This window comes from Bufo bufo, chromosome 3, assembly GCF_905171765.1.
Source record: "Bufo bufo chromosome 3, aBufBuf1.1, whole genome shotgun sequence".
NCBI classification, from domain to species: Eukaryota; Metazoa; Chordata; class Amphibia; order Anura; family Bufonidae; genus Bufo; species Bufo bufo.
In genome coordinates this window covers 248470247-248497133 of record NC_053391.1, presented here as the reverse complement: position 1 = coordinate 248497133, position 26887 = coordinate 248470247, and the positions used below count along the sequence as shown (strand labels likewise).

The 26887-nt window shown below is 48.6% G+C and overlaps 1 protein-coding gene across 3 annotated transcripts in view; it reads left to right on the top strand.

The window, feature by feature from the left end:
• Positions 1–26887, top strand: part of EPS8L3 (EPS8 like 3) — a 193622-nt gene that overhangs the window by 77401 nt on the left and 89334 nt on the right. For all 3 annotated transcript variants that reach the window (XM_040424086.1, XM_040424084.1, XM_040424085.1), the window contains exons 6-7: positions 23419–23562; positions 23644–23720. In XM_040424086.1, the coding sequence (XP_040280020.1) occupies positions 23419–23562; positions 23644–23720 (221 nt within the window). The remainder of the gene's footprint in view (positions 1–23418; positions 23563–23643; positions 23721–26887) is intronic.

Below are 26887 nucleotides of genomic sequence, written 5' to 3'. Positions count from 1 at the left end.
TGATCTGTCTGCCCCTCATGTGTCCGGTATTCCAAGCCTTAATTCTCTGATTCCCTCAGAGGAATTTTCCATGCGTTATTCCTCGGTGGACGACGCCATCCAGGCCATCCTGTCACATGGTAGGGGCGCTTGGCTGGCAAAGGTTGACATTGCGGATGCATTTAAACTCCTGCCCATCCTGCCGCAGTTATGGCAATTCTACGGCATTGAGTGGGCCGGCCAGTATTTTTTCGCCAACAGGCTCACGTTTGGATCCAAGAGTAGCCCGTGGTTATTCGACCAGCTGGCCAAGGCGCTGCATTGGATCCTGATCCATCACGGGGGCCTCCGGTCGGTCATCCACTACCTCGACGATTTTCTGGTTGTCGAGGATCCGCAGGGCGGGTCCGGCATACTCACCGTCCTCCTCAGATTGTTCGCCAGTCTGGCTGTTCCAATCGCGGAGTCAAAGACTGAGGGTCCTGCCACGAGGGTCTCATTCTTGGGCATCGTCCTGGATTCGGTTCTGTTGCAAGCCAGCCTACCGGAGGAGAAACTCACTCAGTGTCGGGAGGTCATTTCCCATGCGGCAGCCACGGGATGCCTCACTAGAGTCGAGTTGCAGTCTCTTCTGGGGCGGCTCAACTTTGCCTCCAGGATTATGCCCCAGGGAAGAACCTTTGTGTCAAGGCTGCTCCAGCTTCTTCCCTCAGCACCCGAACAGGACAGCATCATCCGTTTGGACGGCCAGGCCATGGCAGACCTGGCCATGTGGGAGTTGTTCCTGTCCCGATGGAACGGCGTCTCCTTTTTCGTGTCACCTTGGTCTTCCTCCTGCCCGACCATTTTTTCAGACGCAGCTGCATCTTGCGGCTACGCTGCCATTTGGGGTTCCCAGTGGCTAGCGGATCGTTGGCCCAGTACCATCTTAGAGGAGGCTGAATCCATCCGCACCTCCTCTCTGTTGGAATTGTACCCCATCGTGGCAGCTGCTCAGGCATGGGGCCACCTCTGGGCTGACTTGCCGGTGATGTTTGTGACAGATAACCAGGCCTTGGTCGACATCTTGGCCAAGGGCAGGGCCAAGTCCCCCAAGATCATGGCGCTGTTGCGCCAGCTGGTTTGGCTGGCCCTGTCACATAACTTCCATGTGCATTGTAGCCACATCCCGGGGGAGAGGAATGTAGCAGCCGACGCGCTGTCTAGGTTTAATTTTGAACTCTTCTTCCAGGTCATGCCAGGGGCCGAGCCACGCAGATATCCCACCCCGCCTTTCAGTTCCCTGTCAATGGACTAGGCTTGCTCGTCTCGTCAGCAAGGGACCTGGCGCAGCAGTCCCTTGCCCCAAACACGGCCAGGAACTACCTTTCAGGCCTGAAAACCTTCCAGGAGTTTTCACGTCTGCACCCGCAGGCGGGCCTGGCGGACATTCCTTACATCATGGCCTTCATCGCCCATTGCCACCACCAGTTACACCTCTCCTACAACACCATTAAGTTGTACCTAGCAGGCGTCCAACACCACACCATGCTCCGCAACCCAGGGGGCGGGTCCATTTTTTCTGCGCATGCAGTCAAGGCCACCTTACGAGGGGTCCAGAAGGGTGGGTCCAATCCCTCGTCCCGCAGGCAGGGCGTCACGGGAGAGATGTTCCGGAAATTATCTTCAGCCCTGGATGGTGCTCCTTTTGGGCCCTTTTCCAGCTTAATCATCAAAGCTGCCATGTACTTAGCTTTTTACGGCTTCCTTAGGCCAGGCGAGTTCACGTGCAGCACGGCGGGACGGTGCAGCCTGCACCGAGAGCAGCTGGTGAGGGTGGTTGACCATTATCTCCAAAACCAGTCAAACTGGCCCCCCGGTGGAGGTCCAGTTTTTTCCCACTAGTAATGAATGGTGCCCGTTACAGGTATTTGACCAGCTCATCCTCGCCCTCCGGGATGCGCCACCTCACAGCCCTCTGCTACCCCATCTGAAGGGAGCTCTCACCACGGCGCAATTCATCAGCCACATCCGCACGGTGGCTGCTGGCTTGGGGTTGGACTCAGGAGCAATATCCGGTCATTCCTTCCGCATTGGGGCAGCCTCCGCGGCTTCCCGGCAGGGGGTCCCCGCCCACGTCATCCGAAAGATGGGGAGATGGCGTTCGTCTTGCTTCACCAGATACATACCTAACCCGCAGGTGGAGATTTCGCAGGCATTTCGGTCTTTGGTGTTATAAGGTAATAAAGTCTTACACCTTAACTATTTTGTTGTCATTTTGCCTCCTTTTAGGCTACTCTCATACCCGGCTCCAGGCACACCTCAGCCGGTTAGGTTCCAGGCAGGCACGCTGCCCAAGTTTCGTATTTAGCCTTGACCACAAGTTGGTAAGGCTGAGGTTCAGCCTGCATTTGTGGGAGGGGCTTGAGCCTATTTAAACCCCCACTTACCTCATCACAGTGGGCGTTCCGGTTCTTGGTCCCACCCACCCATTCCCTTCATTTCAAGGGTCCTCCTTAGGGTAGCCCCCTTTTAGGCTACTCTCATACCCGGCTCCAGGCACACCTCAGCCGGTTAGGTTCCAGGCAGTGTCATGGTCTTACCTGCTTGCTGCTCTCCTTCGTTTGACATGTGCTGGCGGCCATCTTGGTTTCTGGGTTTCTTGTAGCCTTCCACCCTGCGGCTCCTCCTTCCCCTGGGAGGAGCTGGATGCCTAGCTCATATATATAGGAGGTCTGTGGCTTCAGTTCCTTGCTTGGTCCTCTTGTGTTCACATGCTTCTAAGACTGCTGCTGCTTCTGGTTCCTGATCCTGGCTTCGTCTGACTACCCTTCTGGTTCCTGATCCTGGCTTCGTCTGACTACCCTGCTGGTTCCTGATCCTGGCTTCGTCTGACTACCCTGCTGGTTCCTGATCCTGGCTTCGTCTGACTACCCTGCTGGTTCCTGATCCTGGCTTCGTCTGACTACCCTTCTGGTTCCTGACCTCTGGCTTCGCAAAGACTCTGCTCGGTTTCACCATCCGTTTGGACTTTTGCTTTACAGCTTTATTTTCAATAAAGCCTTCTTATTTTCACTTATCTCTTGTTGTACGTCTGGTTCATGGTTCCGTGACATTAGGACCAAGCCATGAATTCTGACGGTACAGGGCCATCCTTGCTACCCACGCTGGTTGCCAGACTTGATCAGCAGGATCACCTGTTGGGTCGGTTCGCTGTGGCGTTGCAAACCCTGCTTGAACGCACGGCTCATTTCGCTCCCGTTGCCGATGGGTCGGTTGTCGCTCCTGGGCTCGCTCCTACTGCCGCTCCGGTTGTTGCGCCAGAGTCTACCCCGACACCTGTTGTTGCGCCTGCGGTGTTTCGGGGTATGACCGGTTCTGCCCCTCTTCCACAGCGCTTTGGGGGAGAACCAACTCAGTGCCGAGGTTTCCTTAACCAGGTGGGCATTTATTTCGAGTTGCTGCCACATGCCTTTCCTACTGAGAGATCAAAGGTGGGCTTCTTGATCTCGCTGCTCTCGGACAAGGCCTTGGCCTGGGCCAGCCCTTTATGGGAGAACAACAATCCGGTGGTTGCCGAGTTTTCCGGTTTTGTTGCTTCTCTTCGGAAGGTATTCGATGTGCCGGCTCGTGCTGCCTCTGCTGCGAAGCTCCTTATGTCCATCAGACAGGGTTCACGATCCGTAGCTGAATACGCCATTGAGTTTCGTACCCTGGCAGCAGAGGTGGGCTGGAATAATGAGGCTCTGGTCGCTGCTTTCTCTCATGGTCTCTCGGATACCTTGAAGGATGAGGTTGCAGCTAAGGACCTACCAGTTGAGCTCGAGTTTCTTATTTCTTTCCTGATTTTGATTGACACCAGACTCAGGGAGAGACCTTCCTTTAAGGAGAACCTGCGGAGGTCTTCTAACAGATTGGTGCCTACGTTTGCTGTCCCACCCGTGCCTCCCTCTCCTCCCACGCCTCCTGGGGATGACTTGTCTGGGGGTGAACCCATGCAGCTGGGGTTTGCTCGCCTGTCCGAGGGGGAGAGGGCACTCCGGAGACGTGAGGGCCGATGCATGTACTGTGGTCTCGGTGGGCATTTTCGGTTGGCATGTCCGAACCGTCCGGGAAACGCTCGTACCCTGAGATCCTGTCGGGGGCAGATCTTGGGTGGAGTCTCCTCGTCCCCGGTTTCCCGTGTTGACAAACCACTGATCACTGTTGTCCTCTCCTGGGTCGGGGGCTCGGTGACGACCCAGGCGTTGGTGGACTCTGGTGCTGGTGGTTTGTTCATTGATAGTGTGTTCGCTGCCGCCAATTCCATTCCTCTGCAGGCTCGAGGTTCCCCACTGGCTCTTGAGGCGATAGACGGCAGACCCCTTCTGCCGCCACACGTGACTCATGAGACCCTTCCAGTGGGGATAGCCATTGGTGCCGTTCACAGAGAGTCGGTCTGCCTCCAGGTTATTTCGTCTCCACACTACTCGGTGGTCTTGGGGTACCCCTGGCTCCAGAAGCATAATCCGACTTTCGATTGGAGATCGGTCGAGATCCTCTCGTGGTCACCGCAGTGTGGGGCTAGTTGCATCCATGGGTCTGTCAAGTTGCTGTGTACTTCCTCGGACTCTCTGTTGCCTCCTGAATATGAGGAGTACCGGGATGTATTCGATAAGGTGCGCGCGGTTGCCCTACCTCCGCACCGCCCATATGATTGTGCCATAGAGTTACAATCTGGTGCCGTTCCTCCTCGTGGCAAAGTCTATCCACTGTCGGTAGCGGAGAATGAGGCCATGGAGGAGTACGTGAGGGAGGCGCTTTCACGCGGACACATTCGCAAATCTTCGTCCCCGGCAGGGGCTGGATTTTTCTTTGTGAAAAAGAAGGGCGGTGAGTTGAGGCCTTGCATCGATTACAGGGGTCTCAATCGCATCACGATCAAGAACGCTTACCCGATACCCTTGATTTCCGAGCTGTTCGATCGCCTTAAAGGGGCCACGGTCTTTACCAAACTCGACCTGAGGGCGGCATATAACCTGGTAAGGATCAAGGCGGGTGATGAGTGGAAGACCGCGTTTAACACCAGGACCGGTCATTACGAATCCTTGGTTATGCCCTTTGGGTTGTGCAATGCGCCCGCAGTCTTTCAGGAATTCATCAACGATGTTTTCCGTGACCTGTTGCAGCAGTGTGTGGTAGTCTATTTGGATGACATCTTGGTATATTCTGAATCCATGGAGGCCCACATTCTGGATGTCAGACGAGTGTTGCAACGGTTACGAGAGAACAAGCTGTTCGGTAAGCTTGAGAAATGCGAATTTCACCGATCCCAGGTAACCTTCTTAGGTTACATCATTTCCGCTGAGGGGTTCTCCATGGATCCTGAGAAGGTTTCGGCTGTCTTACAGTGGCCCCAGCCCAGTGGTCTTCGTTCCCTGCAGCGCTTTTTGGGCTTCGCCAATTATTATCGGAAGTTCATCAAGGACTTTTCCATGCTGGCCAAGCCTCTCACGGATCTGACCAGGAAGGGCAGTAATTCCCAGGTCTGGCCGCTCGAGGCCATCCGAGCTTTTGAGGCCCTAAAGTCCGCCTTTGTGTCGGCTCCGATTCTGTCGCATCCCAACCCTGGGTTGCCCTTTGTCCTCGAGGTGGACGCGTCTGAGACGGGAGTAGGCGCCCTTCTGTCTCAGCGTAGAACACCAGAGGGTCCTCTGCTTCCTTGTGGGTTTTACTCCCGGAAACTGTCTTCCGCGGAGTGCAACTATCAGATTGGTGACAGGGAGTTATTGGCCATCGTGCAGGCCCTTAAAGAATGGAGGCACTTGCTCGAGGGTTCGGTGGTTCCGGTTCTCATCCTGACGGACCACAAGAATCTGACCTACCTTTCTGAGGCCAAGAGATTGACACCACGTCAGGCCAGATGGGCTCTGTTCTTGTCACGTTTTAATTACGTGGTCTCCTACCTACCCGGTTCCAAGAACATCAGGGCGGATGCCTTATCACGGCAGTACTCCGAGCTGTCCAGGGAGGAGTCGATTCCGACTTCGGTCATACCTCCGAATCAGATCCTGGCCGCCATTCGCACCAGCCTGACCTCTCCCCTGGGTGAGCAGATTTTGGCGGCTCAATCTGGTGCTCCCTCTGGGAGACCCAACGGCAGATGTTTTGTGCCTGAGGAGTTGCGCACTCGGTTGTTGCGAACCTACCATAACTCCAAGACCGCGGGGCATCCTGGAAAGAATCAGCTGTCCTGGGCTGTTTCACGTCTGTTCTGGTGGCCTTCCCTACGTTCCGACATCGCCGCATATGTAGCGGCATGCTCCGTTTGTGCCCAGAGTAAGTCCCCTCGGCACCTTCCGTTGGGCCTTCTGCAACCCATAGCCACCGGGGAGCGTCCATGGTCACACCTGGGGATGGATTTCATTGTGGACCTCCCTGCATCCCGAGGCCATACGGTCATTCTCATGATTGTGGATCGGTTTTCCAAAATGTGCCACTGTGTTCCTCTCAAGAAGTTACCCTCTGCACAAGAGTTGGCCACGATTTTTGCCAGGGAGGTCTTCCGGTTGCACGGTTTGCCTAAGGAGATTGTGTTGGATCGGGGGAGTCAGTTTGTGTCCAGGTTCTGGCGCGCCTTTTGCTCCCAGTTGGGGATTCATCTCTCCTTCTCCTCGGCCTACCACCCTCAGTCCAATGGGGCCGCAGAACGATCCAATCAGGCCTTGGAGCAATTCCTTCGTTGCTATGTCTCCGATCACCAAGACAATTGGGTTGACCTCCTGCCTTGGGCTGAGTTTGCCAGGAACACGGCGGTGAACTCTTCCTCTGGGACGTCTCCCTTCATGGCCAATTATGGGTTCCAACCTGCCGTGTTACCGGAGGTATTCTCTCCCCAGGATATTCCGGCTGTGGAGGATCACCTTTCCGTCCTACGTGCTTCTTGGGTACAGATCCAGAAGTCCCTTGAGGTCTCTGCGCAGCGCCAGAGACTCCAGGCTGATCGCAGACGAGCGCCTGCTCCTTCCTACCAGGTCGGAGACCGTGTATGGTTGTCCACCCGCAACCTCAACCTTCGAGTGCCCACTCCCAAGCTGGCGCCTCGCTTTGTTGGTCCCTTCCGAGTGCTTCGCAGGGTAAACCCGGTAGCCTATGCCCTTGCGCTTCCTCCTGGCATGCGGATCTCCAACGTGTTTCATGTCTCCCTGTTGAAGCCACTGGTGTGTAATCGTTTCACTTCCTCGGTTCCTCGGCCTCGTCCGGTCCAAGTGGGCAATCGTGAGGAATATGAGGTGAGCAATATCCTGGACTCACGCCTGGTCCGCGGTCGGTTGCAGTTTTTGGTCCATTGGCGTGGTTATGGTCCAGAGGAGCGTTCCTGGGTTCCCTCCGCAGATGTCCATGCTCCTGCCTTGCTCCGAGCCTTCCACGCACGCTTCCCTCAGAAACCGTTTTGTGCTCCGCGGAGGAGGGGCCCTTGAGGGGGAGGTACTGTCATGGTCTTACCTGCTTGCTGCTCTCCTTCGTTTGACATGTGCTGGCGGCCATCTTGGTTTCTGGGTTTCTTGTAGCCTTCCACCCTGCGGCTCCTCCTTCCCCTGGGAGGAGCTGGATGCCTAGCTCATATATATAGGAGGTCTGTGGCTTCAGTTCCTTGCTTGGTCCTCTTGTGTTCACATGCCTCTAAGACTGCTGCTGCTTCTGGTTCCTGATCCTGGCTTCGTCTGACTACCCTTCTGGTTCCTGATCCTGGCTTCGTCTGACTACCCTGCTGGTTCCTGATCCTGGCTTCGTCTGACTACCCTGCTGGTTCCTGATCCTGGCTTCGTCTGACTACCCTGCTGGTTCCTGATCCTGGCTTCGTCTGACTACCCTTCTGGTTCCTGACCTCTGGCTTCGCAAAGACTCTGCTCGGTTTCACCATCCGTTTGGACTTTTGCTTTACAGCTTTATTTTCAATAAAGCCTTCTTATTTTCACTTATCTCTTGTTGTACGTCTGGTTCATGGTTCCGTGACAGGCAGGCACGCTGCCCAAGTTTCGTATTTAGCCTTGACCACAAGTTGGTAAGGCTGAGGTTCAGCCTGCATTTGTGGGAGGGGCTTGAGCCTATTTAAACCCCCACTTACCTCATCACAGTGGGCGTTCCGGTTCTTGGTCCCACCCACCCATTCCCTTCATTTCAAGGGTCCTCCTTAGGGTAGCCCCCTTTTAGGCTACTCTCATACCCGGCTCCAGGCACACCTCAGCCGGTTAGGTTCCAGGCAGGCACGCTGCCCAAGTTTCGTATTTAGCCTTGACCACAAATATATATATATATATATATATATATATATATATAATTTAAATATTAACATAGCCTACAAATGTACTAATTTTTCCTGCTGCAAGATGCCATTGGTGTAACTTATAGGCAGCCATTATATCTAATACCCTTTCCAGCTCTATATTTTCTCAATGAAAATGATGTCATATACATCAGAGTAGAGATGGCCTTGCGATTCGCCCGGCGGTTGTTTCACGGCTCGTTCACGATTCACCGACCATGCGAACATATGGCGATATTTGCACGAGCCATATTTTATTGCATAGCACCTAACTTTGATTCATGACACTTTCATCGGGTGGGACAGGACAGCCAATTGAGACGTTTCAGCACATGGACATACCCGCTACCCTATAAATAAACCCGATCTGGCTGCCATTTTACATTCAGTCTTTTGCCAGTGTAGGGAGAGGTTGCTGTGTGAAGCAGGGACAGACTGTTAGGCCTCATGCACATGACCGTTGTTGTGTTCCGTTCCGCAAAATGGGGTTCCGTTGTTCCGTGATCCGTTTCCGTTTTTGTTTCCATGTGTCTTCCTTTATTTTTGGAGGACCACCAGACATAAAGGAATGTAAAAAAAAGTCTAAGACAGGTTTGCCATGCAAATGATAGGAATAAATGGACGCGGACGACAATCTTGTGTGCCTCCGTGTTTTTTAGCGGTCCTATTGACTTGAATGGGTCTGCAAACCGTTTTCCGCATAAATAATAGGACAGGTTATATATTTTTGACGGACTGGAACCACGGATCATTGACGTGGATGGCAAACAGTGCATTAGCCAAGTTTTTAACGGACCCATTGAAAATCAATGGGTCCACAGAAAATCACGAAAAACGGCGCAACGGACATGGAATAAAACAACAGTCGTGTGCATGAGGCCTTAGGGACACAAATCGCTAGCTAATAGAGCCACAAAAGTCCTTTTAAGGACTGGTATAGGTGTGCAATAAATAGGTGTGACATACTTATAATATACACTGCTCAAAAAAATAAAGGGAACACTTAAACAACACAATGTAACTTCAAGTCAATCACACTTCTGTGAAATCAAACTGTCCACTTAGGAAGCAACACTGAGTGACAATCAATTTCACATGCTGTTGTGCAAATGGGATAGACAACAGGTGGAAATTATAGGCAATTAGCAAGACACCCCCAATAAAGGAATGGTTCTGCAGGTGGTGACCACAGACCACTTCTCAGTTCCTATGCTTCCTGGCTGATGTTTTGGTCACTTTTGAATGTTGGCGGTGCTTTCACTCTAGTGGTAGCATGAGACGGAGTCTACAACCCACACAAGTGGTTCAAGTAGTGCAGCTTATCCAGGATGGCACATCAATGCGAGCTGTGGCAAGAAGGTTTGCTGTGTCTGTCAGCGTAGTGTCCAGAGCATGGAGGCGCTACCAGGAGACAGGCCAGTACATCAGGAGATGTGGAGGAGGCCGTAGGAGGGCAACAACCCAGCAGCAGGACCGCTACCTCCGCATTTGTGCAAGAAGGAACTGCTAGCCCGCCAACTACTGCCATATAAACTGGTGGACTCAGAGGCCTTTAGAAAATATGTGGCCATTGGCACACCGCAATGGAAGGTCCCCGGAAGGAAATATTTCTCCCAGAAGGGCATCCCAGAGCTGTATGGCCAAGTTCGGCGGCAAGTGAATTTATCTCTGGCACACAGTGTCGGTGCCAAGATACATCTGACCACAGACACGTGGTCTAGCAAACACGGGCAGGGAAGGTACATAACTTTTACTGCCCACTGGGTGAACCTTCTGACAGCCGTCAAGCATGCAACCCGTGGTACCCGTGTGGATTTGGTGTTACCACCATGGATTGCATGCAGGCCTGTCTCTTCTTCTCCTCCTCCTACTCGATCCTCCGTCTCCTCCTTGGCTGACTCCTCCTTTTCCACTGCTACCGCCTCTTCCGCTGCGCCCCCCAAGCTCCCCAGAACCTATTCAACGTGCCAGGTGAGACGTTGCCATGCTGTGCTGCGGCTGTTGTGCCTGGAAGCCAAGAGCCACACCGGTCCTGCACTGCTTTCAGCTTTGCGGTCACAGGCCGATCAGTGGCTAACCCCGCTCAATTTGACAGTTGGAAAAGTGGTGTGCGACAACAGTGCCAATCTGCTGAGCGCGCTGAAACAGGGCAAAATGATACGTGCCGTGCATGGCACACTGTCACGTCTGCAATTTTTCAACAGTGGATCTCAACTGCGGGTTATTAGGATCAATCAGATATGAATCTCAGGCGTCACTCACAACCTCAACGGTGAGTTAGAGATTCTACCATCACGTGATCAGGAGGAAAAAGTACAACTCAGGTCCGCACAGTACTATTGCTTCATAGACTGCGGGTAGGTGTTAGTATGTTAGTGTGCGGTAGCTGCCGCAGGTTAGCAGGGGGCACTCAGTAAGAATCCTACACAGTTATCTCAGCCTGCATGTATGTAAAGGAGAGAAGCTCTCTCACATAAAGGGTACTTGCGATTGGCAGGGCAAAGCGATGGTGGAAACTTCCAAGGATGGCGGCAGTATCAGGCCGGAGCGGATCCGTCTTCCAGATGGTAGTGTGGGAATGAGAAGGGTCCGGTTACTGAGCAGATCTGTCCTCCGGATGGCAGCTGGGTAACTGGAGCGGGTCCGGTTGTGGTGCGGAACCGTCTCCCAGATGACAGCGGGGGTGAGGTGAAAGGTTCGGCTCCTAGATCCCATACACAGGTGGTGAGGCAGCAGGCGTACCGACAAACAATTACAGCACGCCATGCCGCCTCACCAGCCCCCTTAAATGGAACCAGGAAGTGCAATAGGGACCTCTGATTGGTCCGGATGACTTCCGCGTTCCACCGTGGAACGCAGCCACCGCGTCACAACAAGGCCGTCGCGTCGGCGGCATTACAGTATCCCCCCCTCAAAGGAACGCCTCCGGAGTTCCCTCTGGGAGTAGGCCGATCAGGATACCTACGATGGAACAAACGGGTCAATCTAGGAGCATGTACGTCCCGAGAGTCTTCCCAAGAATCATCCGCAGGAGTATAACCCTTCCATCGTATGAGATACTGTATAGATGATCCCCTTTTACGGGAGTCGAGTATCTTGTCTACCTCGTACTCAACCTCACCTTGGACCTGAATTGGGGGGCTAGGGGGGGAGGCTCTAAGGGGGAGTCGGTTAGGTTTGTACGGTTTAAGCAAGGAGACATGGAAAGAGGGATGGATTTTCCAGCCGAGAGGGAGAGTTAGGCGTACCGCATTTTGATTCAGGACTTTCTCGATGGGAAATGGTCCGATGTATTGGCGACCGAGTTTCCTAGCGGGCACGTTAAGGCGGAGATTTCTCGTAGACAACCATACCATGTCTCCCACACAGTATGTGGGGGGATTAGAGTGTCGAGTGTCATAATGTCTTTTTTGTCGCTCTTTTGCGGTCTTCAGATTATCTTGTATTGCAAGGGAAGTCTCTCTTAGAGATTCGAGATAGTCCTGAACTGCAGGAACGTTCCCGGGTAAGTAATCAGGGGGCAGGTTGGTGGGGTGGAAACCGTAGTTTGCATAGAAAGGAGAGTATTGAGTGGAGGAGTTCATTGTATTGTTGTATGCAAACTCGGCCAGAGGTAATAGATCGAACCAGTCATCTTGGAGATGGCTGCAATAGCATCGAATGTATTGTTCTAGACACTGGTTTACTCGCTCTGTTTGGCCGTTAGTTTGTGGGTGGTATGCGGTTGACATCCTGTGATCAATTTGGAGGGCTGTGCATAGTGCCTTCCAAAATTTTGATACAAATTGACTGCCCCTGTCGGAAATAATCGCGGAGGGTAAACCGTGCAATCGAAGGACTTGGCTGAGGAAAGTTTGGGCGGCGGAGGACCATGTATAGGGTATTATAGTACTGGTTAGTCTTGTCAAGGGTTTTACTATCTCTGAGAAATTTTTTATAAATTTCCGGTAGTAGTTGGAAAAGCCCAGAAAACGTTGGAGTGCTTTGCGTGTGTGGGGCACAGGCCAGGCCTGGATGCATTCCACTTTGGACTGATCCATTTGAATCCCCTGGGGGGAGATGTGATATCCCAGGAAGGAAATGGAAGGCTGTTCGAAGATACATTTCTCTATTTTAGCGAAAAGGGAATGGACCCGAAGACGGGACAGCACCCATCTTAGGTGCCTCCTGTGGTCGGTAGGACTGTCCGAGTACACCAGAATGTCATCCAAATAGATTACTACGCAGACGTCCAGCAGATCACGAAAAATATCGTTAACGAAATGCTGGAACGTCGCCGGGGCATTGCACAACCCGAAAGGCATTACCATGTACTCGAACAGTCCGTATCTGGTTCTGAAAGCCGTCTTCCACTCATCCCCTTCCCGGATCCTGATCAAGTTATATGCGCTTCTGAGGTCAAGTTTGGTGAAAATACGGGATGATTGTAACCTCTCGATCAGTTCGGGGATGAGCGGAAGAGGGTAGCGGTTTTTTATGGTAATTTTGTTGAGTCCTCTGTAGTCAATTATTGGCCTTAATCCGCCATCCTTGTTTTTCACAAAGAACATCCCTGCGCTAGCAGGTGAGGTTGAGGGCCTTATGAAACCCTTTTTTATATTTTCATCTAGGTAGGCCTTCAGGTGGACTAATTCTGGTTGGGAAAGCGGATAAATGCGGCCCGTGGGAAGAGGACTGCCTGGGATAAGGTCAATTGGGCAGTCATAGGGTCTATGTGGGGGAAGTGTGGCTGCACCAGATTGGCTGAAAACATCTTCGAATTCAGCGAGATGGGGAGGTAGCCCCATGGGAGCGACCTGCATAAGTGCAGTGTTTGGATAACAAGTGGTGGTACAGTAATGGGAATCCAACTGTACCTCCCCTGTAGGCCAGAGGAGAGAAGGTTGGTGTAGTCTGATCCAGGGAAGCCCCAGTACTACAGGGAACATGGGAGAGGAAATGACATCGAATATAAGGTGTTCTATGTGACCCTCTCCACAGGCCACGAGCAGCGGTTGGGTGTGATGAGAGATTGGTCCTGAAGGGGATGTGGACCCATCTAAAAAAATGATTGAGACGGGTTTCTGCTTCAGGGTGTGGGGTATTTTATTGGACTTAACCAGATGTGAATCTATAAAGTTGCCGCAGGCTCCGGTGTCTATCATGGCCTTGACGATAATCCTCTCGGTATCCCACTGTAAGCTGAGAGAAATGTATATGTAAGAATTGCGGTGGCAGAGACTATGTGTCAATTTGCAGATATGTATCTCCCTACCTTCTGTCTTCTTTTTAACCGCCGGGCAGTCGTCTACTACGTGGTCAGGGGAGGCACAGTAGAGACATAGGTTCAACGTGCGTCTCCTGGCCTTTTCAGCCGGCGTGAGGGGTCCCCGTAGGGTTCCTAGCTCCATTGGTTCCTCTTTAGGGGTAAATCTGGCTCCTCTTACTACTGGTGTGGGGATGAAGACTCTCTCGGCTCTCCGTTCACGGAGGCGGCGGTCAATCGTAACAGAGCGTTGGATTAGGTCGTCTAAGGTGGGAGGTAACTCATCACGGGCAATCTCATCTTTCAAGGCCTCCGAAAGGCCGAGGCGGAACTGGTTACGAAGACTGAGGTTATTCCACTCCGTCTCCCTGGCCCACCGTTTAAACTCGGCTATATAATCTTCGACTGGTCGGCGGCCTTGTTTGAGTGCTCTGATGGCAGTCTCAGCGGTCAATTGTTTACTAGAGTCATCATAGAGGAGTGCCATGGCCTCCATGAATCTGGGGAAAGAATCTAGGACCTCATCCTCTTCATCAAAGTAGGTCTCGGCCCAGGCTCGGGGTTCCCCTTTAAGGTAGGAAATGAGTGTGAGTACCTTTATACGGTCATTGTAGTAAGTGCGTGGACGTAGATCAAACATGAGTCTACACGAACTTATGAACTGACGGAATATTTTCCTATCCCCGGAGAAGGGTTCGGGGGCACAGACCTTGGGTTCAGGTCCCTCTCTGGGAGGTGTAGCACCTGTGTTTTGGTTAACCAAAGTACGCAATCTCTGGTTCTCCAGCTGCAGGTCCTGCACAGAGGCAGACAAGGTCTCAACTCTCTGGGATAAAGAAACCATATGTCTAGCGAGTTCCGCTGGATCCATCTTTGGGGTGCTGTAATACTGTCACGTCTGCAATTTTTCAACAGTGGATCTCAACTGCGGGTTATTAGGATCAATCAGATATGAATCTCAGGCGTCACTCACAACCTCAACGGTGAGTTAGAGATTCTACCATCACGTGATCAGGAGGAAAAAGTACAACTCAGGTCCGCACAGTACTATTGCTTCATAGACTGCGGGTAGGTGTTAGTATGTTAGTGTGCGGTAGCTGCCGCAGGTTAGCAGGGGGCACTCAGTAAGAATCCTACACAGTTATCTCAGCCTGCATGTATGTAAAGGAGAGAAGCTCTCTCACATAAAGGGTACTTGCGATTGGCAGGGCAAAGCGATGGTGGAAACTTCCAAGGATGGCGGCAGTATCAGGCCGGAGCGGATCCGTCTTCCAGATGGTAGTGTGGGAATGAGAAGGGTCCGGTTACTGAGCAGATCTGTCCTCCGGATGGCAGCTGGGTAACTGGAGCGGGTCCGGTTGTGGTGCGGATCCGTCTCCCAGATGACAGCGGGGGTGAGGTGAAAGGTTCGGCTCCTAGATCCCATACACAGGTGGTGAGGCAGCAGGCGTACCGACAAACAATTACAGCACGCCATGCCGCCTCACCAGCCCCCTTAAATGGAACCAGGAAGTGCAATAGGGACCTCTGATTGGTCCGGATGACTTCCGCGTTCCACCGTGGAACGCAGCCACCGCGTCACAACCCGCGCGTCTTCCGCGTTCCACGGTGGAACGCAAGGACCGCGGCAGATGAAGAAAAGGCCGTCGCGTCGGCGGCATTACACACACTTCCTGAACTTAGTAGTGCAGCGATTTGTTGCCAAATACCCGGGGGTCCAGGACGTCTTGTGGCAGGCCAGGAAAATCTCTGGCCATTTTAGAAGATCTTACATGACCATGGCTCGCCTTGCTGACGTTCAGCGGCGACACCACCTGCCCGTCAGTTATCTGATTTGTGTCTGTCTGACGTGCTGGAACTCCACCTTGTATATGCTTGATAGGCTGTTCCAGCAGAAATATGCAGTTAACGACTACCTGTACGAACTCTGCGGCAGCACAGGTTCTGGAGCTTGTTTTTTTTTTCACCGCGCCAGTGGCTGCTCATGCGTGGCGCATGCAGTCTTCTGCAGCCATTTGATGAGATCACCAAACTGTTCAGTCACAGCCAGGGTGCTATCAGTGACATCGTACCTTACGCCTTCTTTCTGGAGCATGCATTGTGTCGTGTCATTGATCAAGCCGTCAAGGAGCAGGAGCAGGAAGATGAGGAAGTCGCAATGCTGGATGAATTCCCAGGTAGGGCTACTCCATCCGAGACAAATCCACAGGAGTCTGAAGAGGAGCCAGAGGAGGATGGTGCCGGGGCGGAGGAGGAGCAAGAACAGCATGCTTTAAACTTTTCTGGGATCCCTGGTGTTGTCCGTGGCTAGGGGAAGGAGACCGAGGATAGTAGTCCACTGGCCTGCTGTAAAATTGATATCCAATGACCGTGTAATCTACCTCCAGCCACATACATACTTGTTCTTTTCTGTACACTGAATGAATAATTGTTGCGGCCTCTGAGGAATTCAACACTAGTGACGACCATGTGTTATCGAATTTCAACTATTATCATTAGGGTTTTTTTCAAGATGTCCCCTGATTAAGACACATTTTTTGTTGCAATTTTTGTCATTGATCCCCCTCTAGTATGTCACTGTCCATGTTGTGGGACTATTTGTGCACTTCTACTAAGTATTTGCTGGCTGCAAATAGGAGCTGAAGGTTTTTCAGGTTTGCCTGCCATTAAAGTGAATAGGACCCGCCACGAACTTGCGGTTCGCGAACATTTGATCGCCTTCGCGCACCGTCCCGGCCGATGTTCGTCAACACCTGTTGACTATGACCACGTGTTATCGAATTTCAACTATTATCATTTAGGGTTTTTTCAGGATGGGGGATTTCGTTTTAATCCAATTTTATATTTTTTGTTCTTTTTTAAGCATATGTATTTGACATCTATTTGTACTGGCCTGCAGTAAAATTGATATCCAACGACTTGATGTTTTCTGTCAGGTGAATGCCTAATTTTTGGTGCCTGTGCTCCCGTGGCCTAAAATAAAATGTTTCTAGGCTCCAGCAGGGCACATTTATTTCCCTTTAAGGCGCATAAAAATGGCCCCTGATTAAAATACATATTTTTGGGGGAATTTTTGCCATTGATCCCCCTGTGGTATGTCACTGTCCATGTTGTGGGACGATTTGTGTACTTCTTGTATTTAGTGGCTGCAAATATGACCTGAAAGTTTTTCAGGTTTGCCTGCCATTAAAGTGAATGGGGCCCACCACGAACTTGCGGTTCGCGAATATTTGATCGCGTTCGTGAAACGTCCTGGCCGATGTTCGTCCATCACTACATCATAGTTACTACAGGCAAAGCCATATCAAATTCCACAGTCCAAGCTGCTGTCACTACATGAGGAGGATGTCATCATCACAGTGCATTGTGCCATAACAGAAGCTGTTTCAGTATTGTAAAGCCGGGTTCACACGTAGGTTTTATTGTGAAAACTGGTACTGGATGCAAATGTGGTATAGAGCTTTTTGGACTAACTCTTGCTTTTAAATCTAGTCCCAGATTTCAGTGTGTGAATCTAGCCTTAGAGCTGCAAGTGCTGCATACTATAAAGTTCATACATCACATTACTGTTCTCAAAGAAGAGCTTCTTCCATCTCATCTATCTGAAAAAAAAAAAAAAAATGAACGTATCTTCCAGATAGACCAGTAATTTGTAAAACAACATGGTAGCTGGCTCTTGGAGGCTAAGTGTCTGGCGATTTAATGGAACCACTGTGGCTGGCTTTGTTAAGGGGCCAATGTGTGAAGGATTACTATTAGTGATGAGCAAATTTATGAAAAATTTGATTCAGCTGCTTCGCTGAATTTCACAAAGAAATTAGAATTATGATGAATTACATTGTCATGAAGGGCAATCCTTTGTATGTAGTGGGAATGATGACAGGTGTAGATGGAAGTGAAGTGGGAGTATATATAGATATTGTAGGTATTTGCTCTGGTAGGCAGGGTAAGCGGCTGCAATACAGAGGCAAAACCACATTTGATATACAAAAGTCAGTGTTTATTCACACAAAAAGGCAGGAAATAAAAAAAACACAATACTAGGCAGAGCCCTGGTGTTAATTCACACTGCAGAAATCCTCATGTTAATTCACACAGCAAAGGTCCACAGAAGTCAAAGAAACACGTCACCTGGCAATCCACAGCAGGCTTGAGGACGCCTGGCCTCTAGCTGGCAGCTCTCGTGCAGCTCTCAGCCTTGTAGTATGGTAGAACTCCTCAGTAGTGTTGAGCGAACTTGTGTTTTAAGTTCGGCGTCTAAAGTTCGGGTTCGGGTTATCGAAGAATCGCGTTATGGATTCTAAATTCCGTTATGGTCCTTGGTAGCGGAATCCACAACGCGATTCTTCGATAACCCGAACCCGAACTTTAGACGCCAAACTTAAAACACAAGTTCGCTCAACACTACTCCTCAGCTCCCAAAACACAGTGCTCCACTATCACCTGGAGGTTCATTCCACACCCAGCTGAGTTGCTTGCTGGGTTTTTAAACCCCAGCCCAAAACCTGGCCTGGACGTGGGGAACAGCCACCCACCCTGCTCTTTGGCTGCTCCCAATAAGAACCGGCCCGAATCAGCTTTTCAGCCACACTAAGAAAAAACTGTGTCAGCGAGCACTAGCTGCGGGTGACACACAAAATAACCGGTTCCTATCTCACCGAGGCCAGGAACCTCGTCACACGCACCTTCCGTCAATGACGGACCCTTGCACAATATATATATATATGTATCTGCCCCTTCATTGATATATATGTATATCTGTATATACACTCACCTAAAGAATTATTAGGAACACCTGTTCTATTTCTCATTAATGCAATTATCTAGTCAACCAATCACATGGCAGTTGCTTCAATGCATTTAGGGAGGTGGTCCTGGTCAAGACAATCTCCTGAACTCCAAACTGAATGTCAGAATGGGAAAGAAATGTGATTTAAGCAATTTTGAGCGTGGCATGGTTGCTGGTGCCAGACGGGCCGGTCTGAGTATTTCACAATCTGCTCAGTTACTGGGATTTTCACGCACAACCATTTCTAGGGTTTACAAAGAATGGTGTGAAAAGGGAAAAACATCCAGTATGCGGCAGTCCTGTGGGCGAAAATGCCTTGTGGATGCTAGAGGTCAGAGGAGAATGGGTCGACTGATTCAAGCTGATAGAAGAGCAACGTTGACTGAAATAAACACTCGTTACAACCGAGGTATGTAGCAAAGCATTTGTGAAGCCACAACACGCACAACCTTGAGGCGGATGGGCTACAACAGCAGAAGACCCGACCGGGTACCACTCATCTCCACTACAAATAGGAAAAAGAGGCTACAATTTGCACGAGCTCACCAAAATTGGACTGTTGAAGACTGGAAAAATGTTGCCTGGTCTGCTGAGTCTCGATTTCTGTTGAGACATTCAAATGGTAGAGTCCGAATTTGGCGTAAACAGAATGAGAACATGTATCCATCATGCCTTGTTACCACTGTGCAGGCTGGTGGTGGTGGTGTAATGGTGTGGGGGATGTTTTCTGGGCACACTTTAGGCCCCTTAGTGCCTATTGGGCATCGTTTAAATGCCACGGGCTACCTTAGCATTGTTTCTGACCATGTCCATCCCTTCATGACCACCGTGTACCCATCCTCTGATGGTGCATTTATCCTGCTGGAAGTAGCCATGTCACAAAGCTCAAATCATTTCAAATTGGTTTCTTGAACATGACAATGAGTTCACTGTACTAAAATGGCCCCCAGTCACCAGATCTTAACCCAATAGAGCATCTTTGGGATGTGGTGGAACGGGAGCTTTGTGCCCTGGATGTGCATCCCTCAAATCTCCATCAACTGCAAGATGCTATCCTATCAATATGGGCCAAAATTTCTAAAGAATGCTATCAGCACCTTGTTGAATCAATGCCACGTAGAATTAAGGCAGTTCTGAAGGCAAAAGGGGGTCCAACACCGTATTAGTATGGTGTTCCTAATAATTCTTTGGGTGAGTGTATATTGGCCTCTTATATGGCCAATAGGGATATATATTGCCTGCATGGCCATGTATATATGGGTCCCCTGTATGTGGGCCCAGTACATGGGTATATATGTGGGCTTATAGATGCCTATTTATGCCGCAGGTTTATATTGAGTACATACAGTCAGGTCCATAAATATTGGGACATTCGCACAATTCAAAGATTTTTGGCTCTATACACCACCACAATGGATTTAAAATGAAACAAACAAGATGTGCTTTAACAGTTTGCATATGTGCCTCCCACTTGTTAAGGGACCAAAAGTAATGGGACAATTGGCTTCTCAGCTGTTCCATGGCCAGGTGTGTGTTATTCCCTCATTATCCCAATTACAATGAGCAGATAAAAGGTCCAGAGTTCATTTCAAGTGTGCTATTTGCATTTGGAATCTGTTGCTGTCAACTCTCAAGATGAGATCCTATCACTATCAGTGAAGCAAGCCATCAATAGGCTGAAAAAACAAAACAAACCCATCAGAGAGATAGCAAAAACATTAGGCGTGACCAAAACAACTGTTTGGAACATTCTTAAAAAGAAGGAACGCACCGGTGAGCTCAGCAACACCAAAAGACCTGGAATACCACGTAAGACAACTGTGGTGGATGACCGAAGAATTCCTTCCCTGGTGAAGAAAACACCCTTTCTTCAGGAGGTAGGTGTATGTGTGTCAAAGTCAACAATAAAGAGAAGACTTCACAAGAGTGAATACAGAGGGTTCACCACAAGATGTAAACCATTGGTGAGACTCAAAAACAGGAAGGCCAGATTACAGTTTGCCAAACGACATCTAAAAATGCTTTCACAATTCTAGAACAACATCCTATGGACAGATGAGACCCAGATCAACTTGTACCAGAGTGATGGGAAGAGAAGAGTATGGAGAAGAAAAGGAACTGCTCATGATCCTAAGCATACCACCTCATCAGTCAAGCATGGTGGTGGTAGTGTCATGGCGTGGGCATGTATGGCTGCCAATGGAACTGGTTCTCTTGTATTTATTGATGATGTGACTGCTGACAAAAGCAGCAGAATGAATTCTGAAGTGTTTCTGGCAATATTATCTGCTCATATTCAGCCAAATGCTTCAGAACTCATTGCATGGCGCTTCACAGTGCAGATGGACAATGACCCAAAGCATACTGCAAAAGCAACCAAAGAGATTTTTAAGGGAAAGAAGTGGAATGTTATCCAATGGCCAAGTCAATCACCTGACCTCAATCTGTTTGAGCATGCATTTCACTTGCTGAAGACAAAACTGAAGGGAAAATGCCCCAAGAACAAGCAGGAACTGAAGACAGTTGCAGTAGAGGCCTGGCAGAGCACCACCAGGGATGAACCCCAGCGTCTGGTGATGTCTATGGGTTCCAGACTTCAGGCTCTAATTGACTGCAAAAGATTTGCAACCAAGTATTAAAAAGTGAAAGTTTGATTTATGATTATTATTATGTCCCATTACTTTTGGTCCCTTAACAAGTCGGAGGCACATATGCAAACTGTTGTAATTCCTACACCGTTCACCTGATTTGGATGTAAATACCCTCAAATTAAAGCTGACAGTCTGCAGTTAAAGTACATCTTGTTTGTTTCATTTCAAATCCATTGTGGTGGTGTATAGAGCCAAAAATGTTAGAATTGTGTTGATGTCCCAATATTTATGGACCTGACTGTATATATGTATATAGATTTGCCCAAGGATCTATATAGATATATACTGTATGCTTAAATGTGGCCAATATCCCCCCAGTCACGGATGCCCCCACTCTGGTATGTGCCTGCAGGAGGAAGAGGCCGACAACTGGACAATTATGTCCAGTTTCGGCTACTTCAAAGGACAGAGGATCAATAAAGGTTCTCTGCCTTTTGATAACATCTTCGGCAGTGCTGGAGATGTTATCCATAACTGGGACAGGGGAACAAAGAGCTCCCCTGCCCCTGTATGCTGCGTACCTCCGGCGCTGTAATTACAGCACTGGAGGTATGCAATATATCCACAGGCGGGAGGATCCCCCCACCTAGAAGCGCGCGCCAGGTTGCCCAGGCTGGTGCTGTGACATCATATCGCCACACCAGCCCGCGTGGACTTGGCTGTAGGCGTGCGTGCGCACGCCTGCAGTGCGGGAAGACAGGAGCGAGCGCGGTCGGGTTTAAATACCCCGGCCGTGCGGCGCTCAGGGAGGCAGAATCCCGGACACCCCCATAGGTAGGAGAGCGCAGCCGGCACTCAGAAGTTAACCCCTACAGCCCCACTGAAGCGGGAACCATCCCCTGTGAAACGAGTCATGCCATGTGAGAATAAACACCAGGACAACGAGCTCAAGCGAGGACCATCCCCTAAAGACGAGCAACCCTTGGAAAATGAGCTGGCTGAGTATTATAACCCTATACCACCAACGAACCCTTTGTTTATTAATCAATACTATACCACCAACGCTTCTACCCCTGCTTTGACCCCTGCAATCTTACCCTTGCTGCCCTGTCCCATACACCTGCTGCATTAACCCCTGCAGACCCCAGCCTTGCTCCCCTGCATACCCAGGTCTAGCATTAACCCCTGCTGCCCTGAACCATAGCCTTTACCCCTGCTGCTTGATTAACCCCTCGCTGGGCTGATCCTGATAATTAACCCCTTCACTGCTCCCTGCAGCCGTAACCCCTTTACTGCTGCACGACGGTTATTGTGAACCCCTTGTGCCCGTAGGGACAGTGTGTAGATAGGTTGGGTGGGTTGCTGGTATGTGTAAGTGTAATGTATAGCTAGTTTGTGGGGTGGAATAGGAATGGTGCATTGTGTAGTGTGCAGTGATTGCTGTGTTGTAGTGTGTTTAATTATATTACTGTGTGCGACTATAAATATATATATTTATATGTCCTTAGATATAAATATATATAATTATAGAAATAAGTAGACTGTAAATATACTGTATTGTTCATAACGCAGTGTATAGTCGTTTATAGTCGCCGCCATAGTAGCAGCAATAGTCGCATGTAGTTCAGTGTAGAGTAAAGGCAACAAAGGTAGCTAGTTCGTTAGACAATTAGCTAATAGAGTTTTCTTCTAAGGTATAACTAGGCGGAGTCATCACTAGACGACTCACGCCTATTTATGAATATTATTGAGATTACCCAAAATAGCAATAATTAATATTTCTCTTTACAACGGGGAATGCTAATCCCGCCACCCCCTGTCATTGAACTCCTCAGATGTCATCACGTTCATCACTGATCATAGCATCTGATGCTACAATTGTGGGTTTCAGGGTTTAATCTAGTAAAAAATAAAAACAACCTTATCCATTGGCTCGCAGAGAGTCCATCGAGGCCATTTTGATTAAAGACACTGCGTGAAATCTCACGCAGTGACGTGCTAACGTCTTCAGGTCATCACGCTGGCCGTCTGGAGTGACATCATCACTGATAATGTCACCACACCCAGCCAGCGCACTCCTGCTTGTGCGAGCAATTCGATGAGGCGAGTATGTTTTTTTTTTTTTTGCTATCATTTCAGGAAAAATTGATTTGTTACCACGGAGGCGAGGAAATTCGGCTTCATGGCGAATCACATTTTTCCTGAAATTCGGATCGAAGTCAATTCGTTTGGCTTTGATTAGCTCAACACTAATTACTATGATTGAACCATAATGTGCAAAAAGAGAGCTGTTAAAAAAATGGGCTGCTAACGGCACCATACTTTTAAAAAACATATCCCCTTTTCTCATCCACAAAACTTGCTAGGTATGAAAAGGTACTTCCATCTTGTTGCACTTTGTCATACGAAAGTAATAGCTATTATATATAAAAATCACAATTCAAATTTTTTTCATTATCGCATATTTTATTACACATTATTATAATGTTTTTATTTAAAATAATAATAGCTTATCTATTATTTCATATAGGACAGCCTGGAAAGTATCCCATTGAAGACTATAGAAAGCTGCCGTTCTGTTATGGGTGGCCACCCTTACAATTCTCTTTTTGTGGTTACTGTCCAGAATCAAGAAAATACAAGTATTTTGCTCTTTCAGTCTGATGAGCACCCAGTAAGTCATATAACAAGTTGCTAGATATCACTAGTTGTCAACATTTCTCAACCAACGCATCTGTTATCTCCTATCATTTAGGCGAGCACCCTACAGAAAAATCTGGAGAAATCATTGTCTGAAAGAAAAGCAGAACAGCAAATAAAAGATAACTACAGGTATGTACTTGCTTTTCACTTTATGTGGGAGATTAAGGGTGCCTTTAGACAAAATCCACCAGAAAATATGCCGGTGCAGATTTTTAAGAGCGGATTAGGATGCAGATTTCTTGGTGGATTTCTGTGCAGATTACACCCCCCACTCAAATGAATGGAGACATACTGCTTTAGAAAAGCCACAACACATCCTTATTTACCCTTCAGAATGTTATCCCACAGCAGAACACACCGCTGGGATTAATATTTTTCAACCCCATATGCTGCATATTTTCTGGTGGATCTTTCAGCAATGTGTGAAGGCACCCATATTATTGTCACAGAATACTACAGATGCAAAATGGGAGAGCTTTAAATCTACTTTGGGTAATTTTACTGCTAAATTTATTCCTAGAGTTAACAAATCTATATGGTTAAAATTAAACCCCACATGGCTTACAGCTACTGTAAAACAGGCAATAAATGACCAAAAATGTGTTAAAATATAAATCTTAGGTGTCCGCTGTAGCCTTTGAATGTACAAAAGGCTTAAAATAATCTGTAAAAAAAAAAAAAAAAAGAGTAGAAATGTGCAAATTGATCCTTAGCAAATTTGATTCATTACAAAGTTCATAAAAAATCTTCTGCCAAAGTTATCCAAAGTTCTAGCTATTCGCTTTGTATGATTCTTGCAAAACAGCACCCTACTGTGGAAATGCGAGGGACACAGGGCAGAGAGGATAAATATGGAGGATCACATGACCCTGGGAGGGAGGAATGCCTGCCCACAGCCACCCTGATTGGTTGAAAGTCAGCCTGTGAGTGTGAGCCAATCATGGGGGAGGATTTTGGCATTCCCTTTAGCTTTCTTCTATCTGTAAAGCATAGATGAGATTCTGGGCTCAGCCTGCCATGTGAGAGGATGTGTGTACCATGTGTCCTGACAGAAACCAATTACAGACACAAACGAGTCATATAAGGGTGTTTCAGGGATAGTTTAGGGATAGATTTAGTTACATAGATTTAATACCACTGCTTAGTCCTCTTCCTCCAAAACCAGCTTCTCCACCATTACAGAAGAAAAACTTTTTACCCTACCCTCCAGATCACATCTCACCACCTGCACACTTGACCCAATCACATCCCACCTCATCCCTAACCTCACAACAGTGTTTATCCCAGCCCTAACCTATCACTAACCTCTGGTGTCTTCCCCTCTGGTTTTAAACATGCTACCATTACACCCATCCTCAAAAAGCCTTCACTTGACCCATCTTCTTTGTCCAGTTTTTGCCCCATATCACTTCTTCCATATGCCTCAAAGCTACTTGAACAACATGCCTATTCTGAACTGTCCTCTCACCTCTTCTCCTGCTCTCTCTTTGACCGACTACAATCTGGCTTCCAACGCAACCACTCAACTGAAACTGCCCTTACCGAAGTCACCAATGACCTGCTAACAGCCAAAACCAAAAAAACATTACTCTGTCCTCCTTCTCCTTGACCTGTCCTCTGCCTTTGACACCATCGACCACTCTCTTCTGTTACAAACTCTCTCATCTAGCGCACCAAAAACATGAGAACACACATATAATGTAACATGATCCTTTATTGTTAAACAGACATACAAAACACAAAATCTGACATAATGCATAAATTAGCAGCAATGCAGGAAAGTGACATAGTGAAAAACATTCCCCCACAGAAGCCACAAGAAGGTCAGCATATATGAGTCTCAATGGCGTGTGCAATCTCTGTAGCAAAAGACACAAACAATGTCTGTCAATGCTAACTACATAACAACACCCATTATGCTACAAACATACTTGCACAGGCCTATATACTCATGCTGATAAACATGTGCCAAGGATCCCAAACTAGAGATACCAAAGAAAGTGGTATGACACACTCTAAGCAAAGAGAAACAATGAAAAGGCAATAGCCAGTATACACAAGTAGCATTCAAACAGAAACTTATACAGACCAAGGGCTTCAGGAGAACACCAACCCTGGCACGTGTCTCACCTCGCTTCCTCTTGGGGGCGTACAAAACCCATTCAAACCCTTGCTATTTATAGCCCTTCTAATAGGTTGTCTACCTCGTTTGCTGGAATGCAAATGATCTCCACCTGTGGACTGGAGGAGGAGCTCCAGTTTGAACAGCCAGAGAGAAACACATTCTCAAAGATGGCCGCCAAATCCTGCGAGACTTGTTACGGTCACATTCTGGTAAGGCGGTCACGTGATTATATGAGTGCGCATGCCCCACACCAGGGGCGGGACCATCACGAGCCGTCAACTCAAATCCCCCAGTGAGCTCAGAGGTACACATAGCCACATATCTTGGGCTCTCGGCCGCAGCTTGTCACCGCCGGCGCCATGATACTGATGGGCAACTTGCCCAAAAGCAGTTTATGGGGTAAAAAAAGGCAGGGATATAAGAGCTATAATAGCTAACATATTAGGCCAAAGCCAACCATAAGCCCTCACATTGGTATTGAATATATTATAAGCCCATAACGTCTTTGATGCTGTATGGCCACAATGGTGCTACAAATCTCCATTAGGGGACAGTATTAATCACATTATAGTAAAGTGCATAATGTGCAAATTCTAATGATAATAAACCATAAAACAGTACATATAGGTAACCTATTGGAGAACCAATGCGTTTTGTCATAAAGTGGAAAGTGTTATGGCAAATATAAAATTCATTGTCATGATTCTCAATACACATACATTAATCAATAAAAAAAATAGGACAAAATAATAATAAAAGTGAATCGCATGATTAAAAGATAAATTTAATGCTAAAGTGCTGAGTGCTCAGTGCAAAATGTGAACATGCAGTGCAAAGTGCAAAAAATACACAAATCAATCCCTGAATAGGAGACACGACCCCATGGTATATGCGTGGGCAATCTAAAACCTAACATCCACAATGTTCCCCTCAGTCTAGGTGTATTATCATATCAGAGGAGAATTCATCCTAATGGCGTTCTTAATGACCACAGCTCCAAGTCTGATACGGATAAACGCAGATCAGTGATGCATAAATGCAGGACAGCAACCAAAATCAGATCTCTGAAACATAGCAAAGGTAGTTAGTCGGGAAGGTACAAAAAACAGTAGGAACAGTTAAAAACTGTGAAAACTTAATGAAACTACACCTGTTAAAACCTTGTTATATG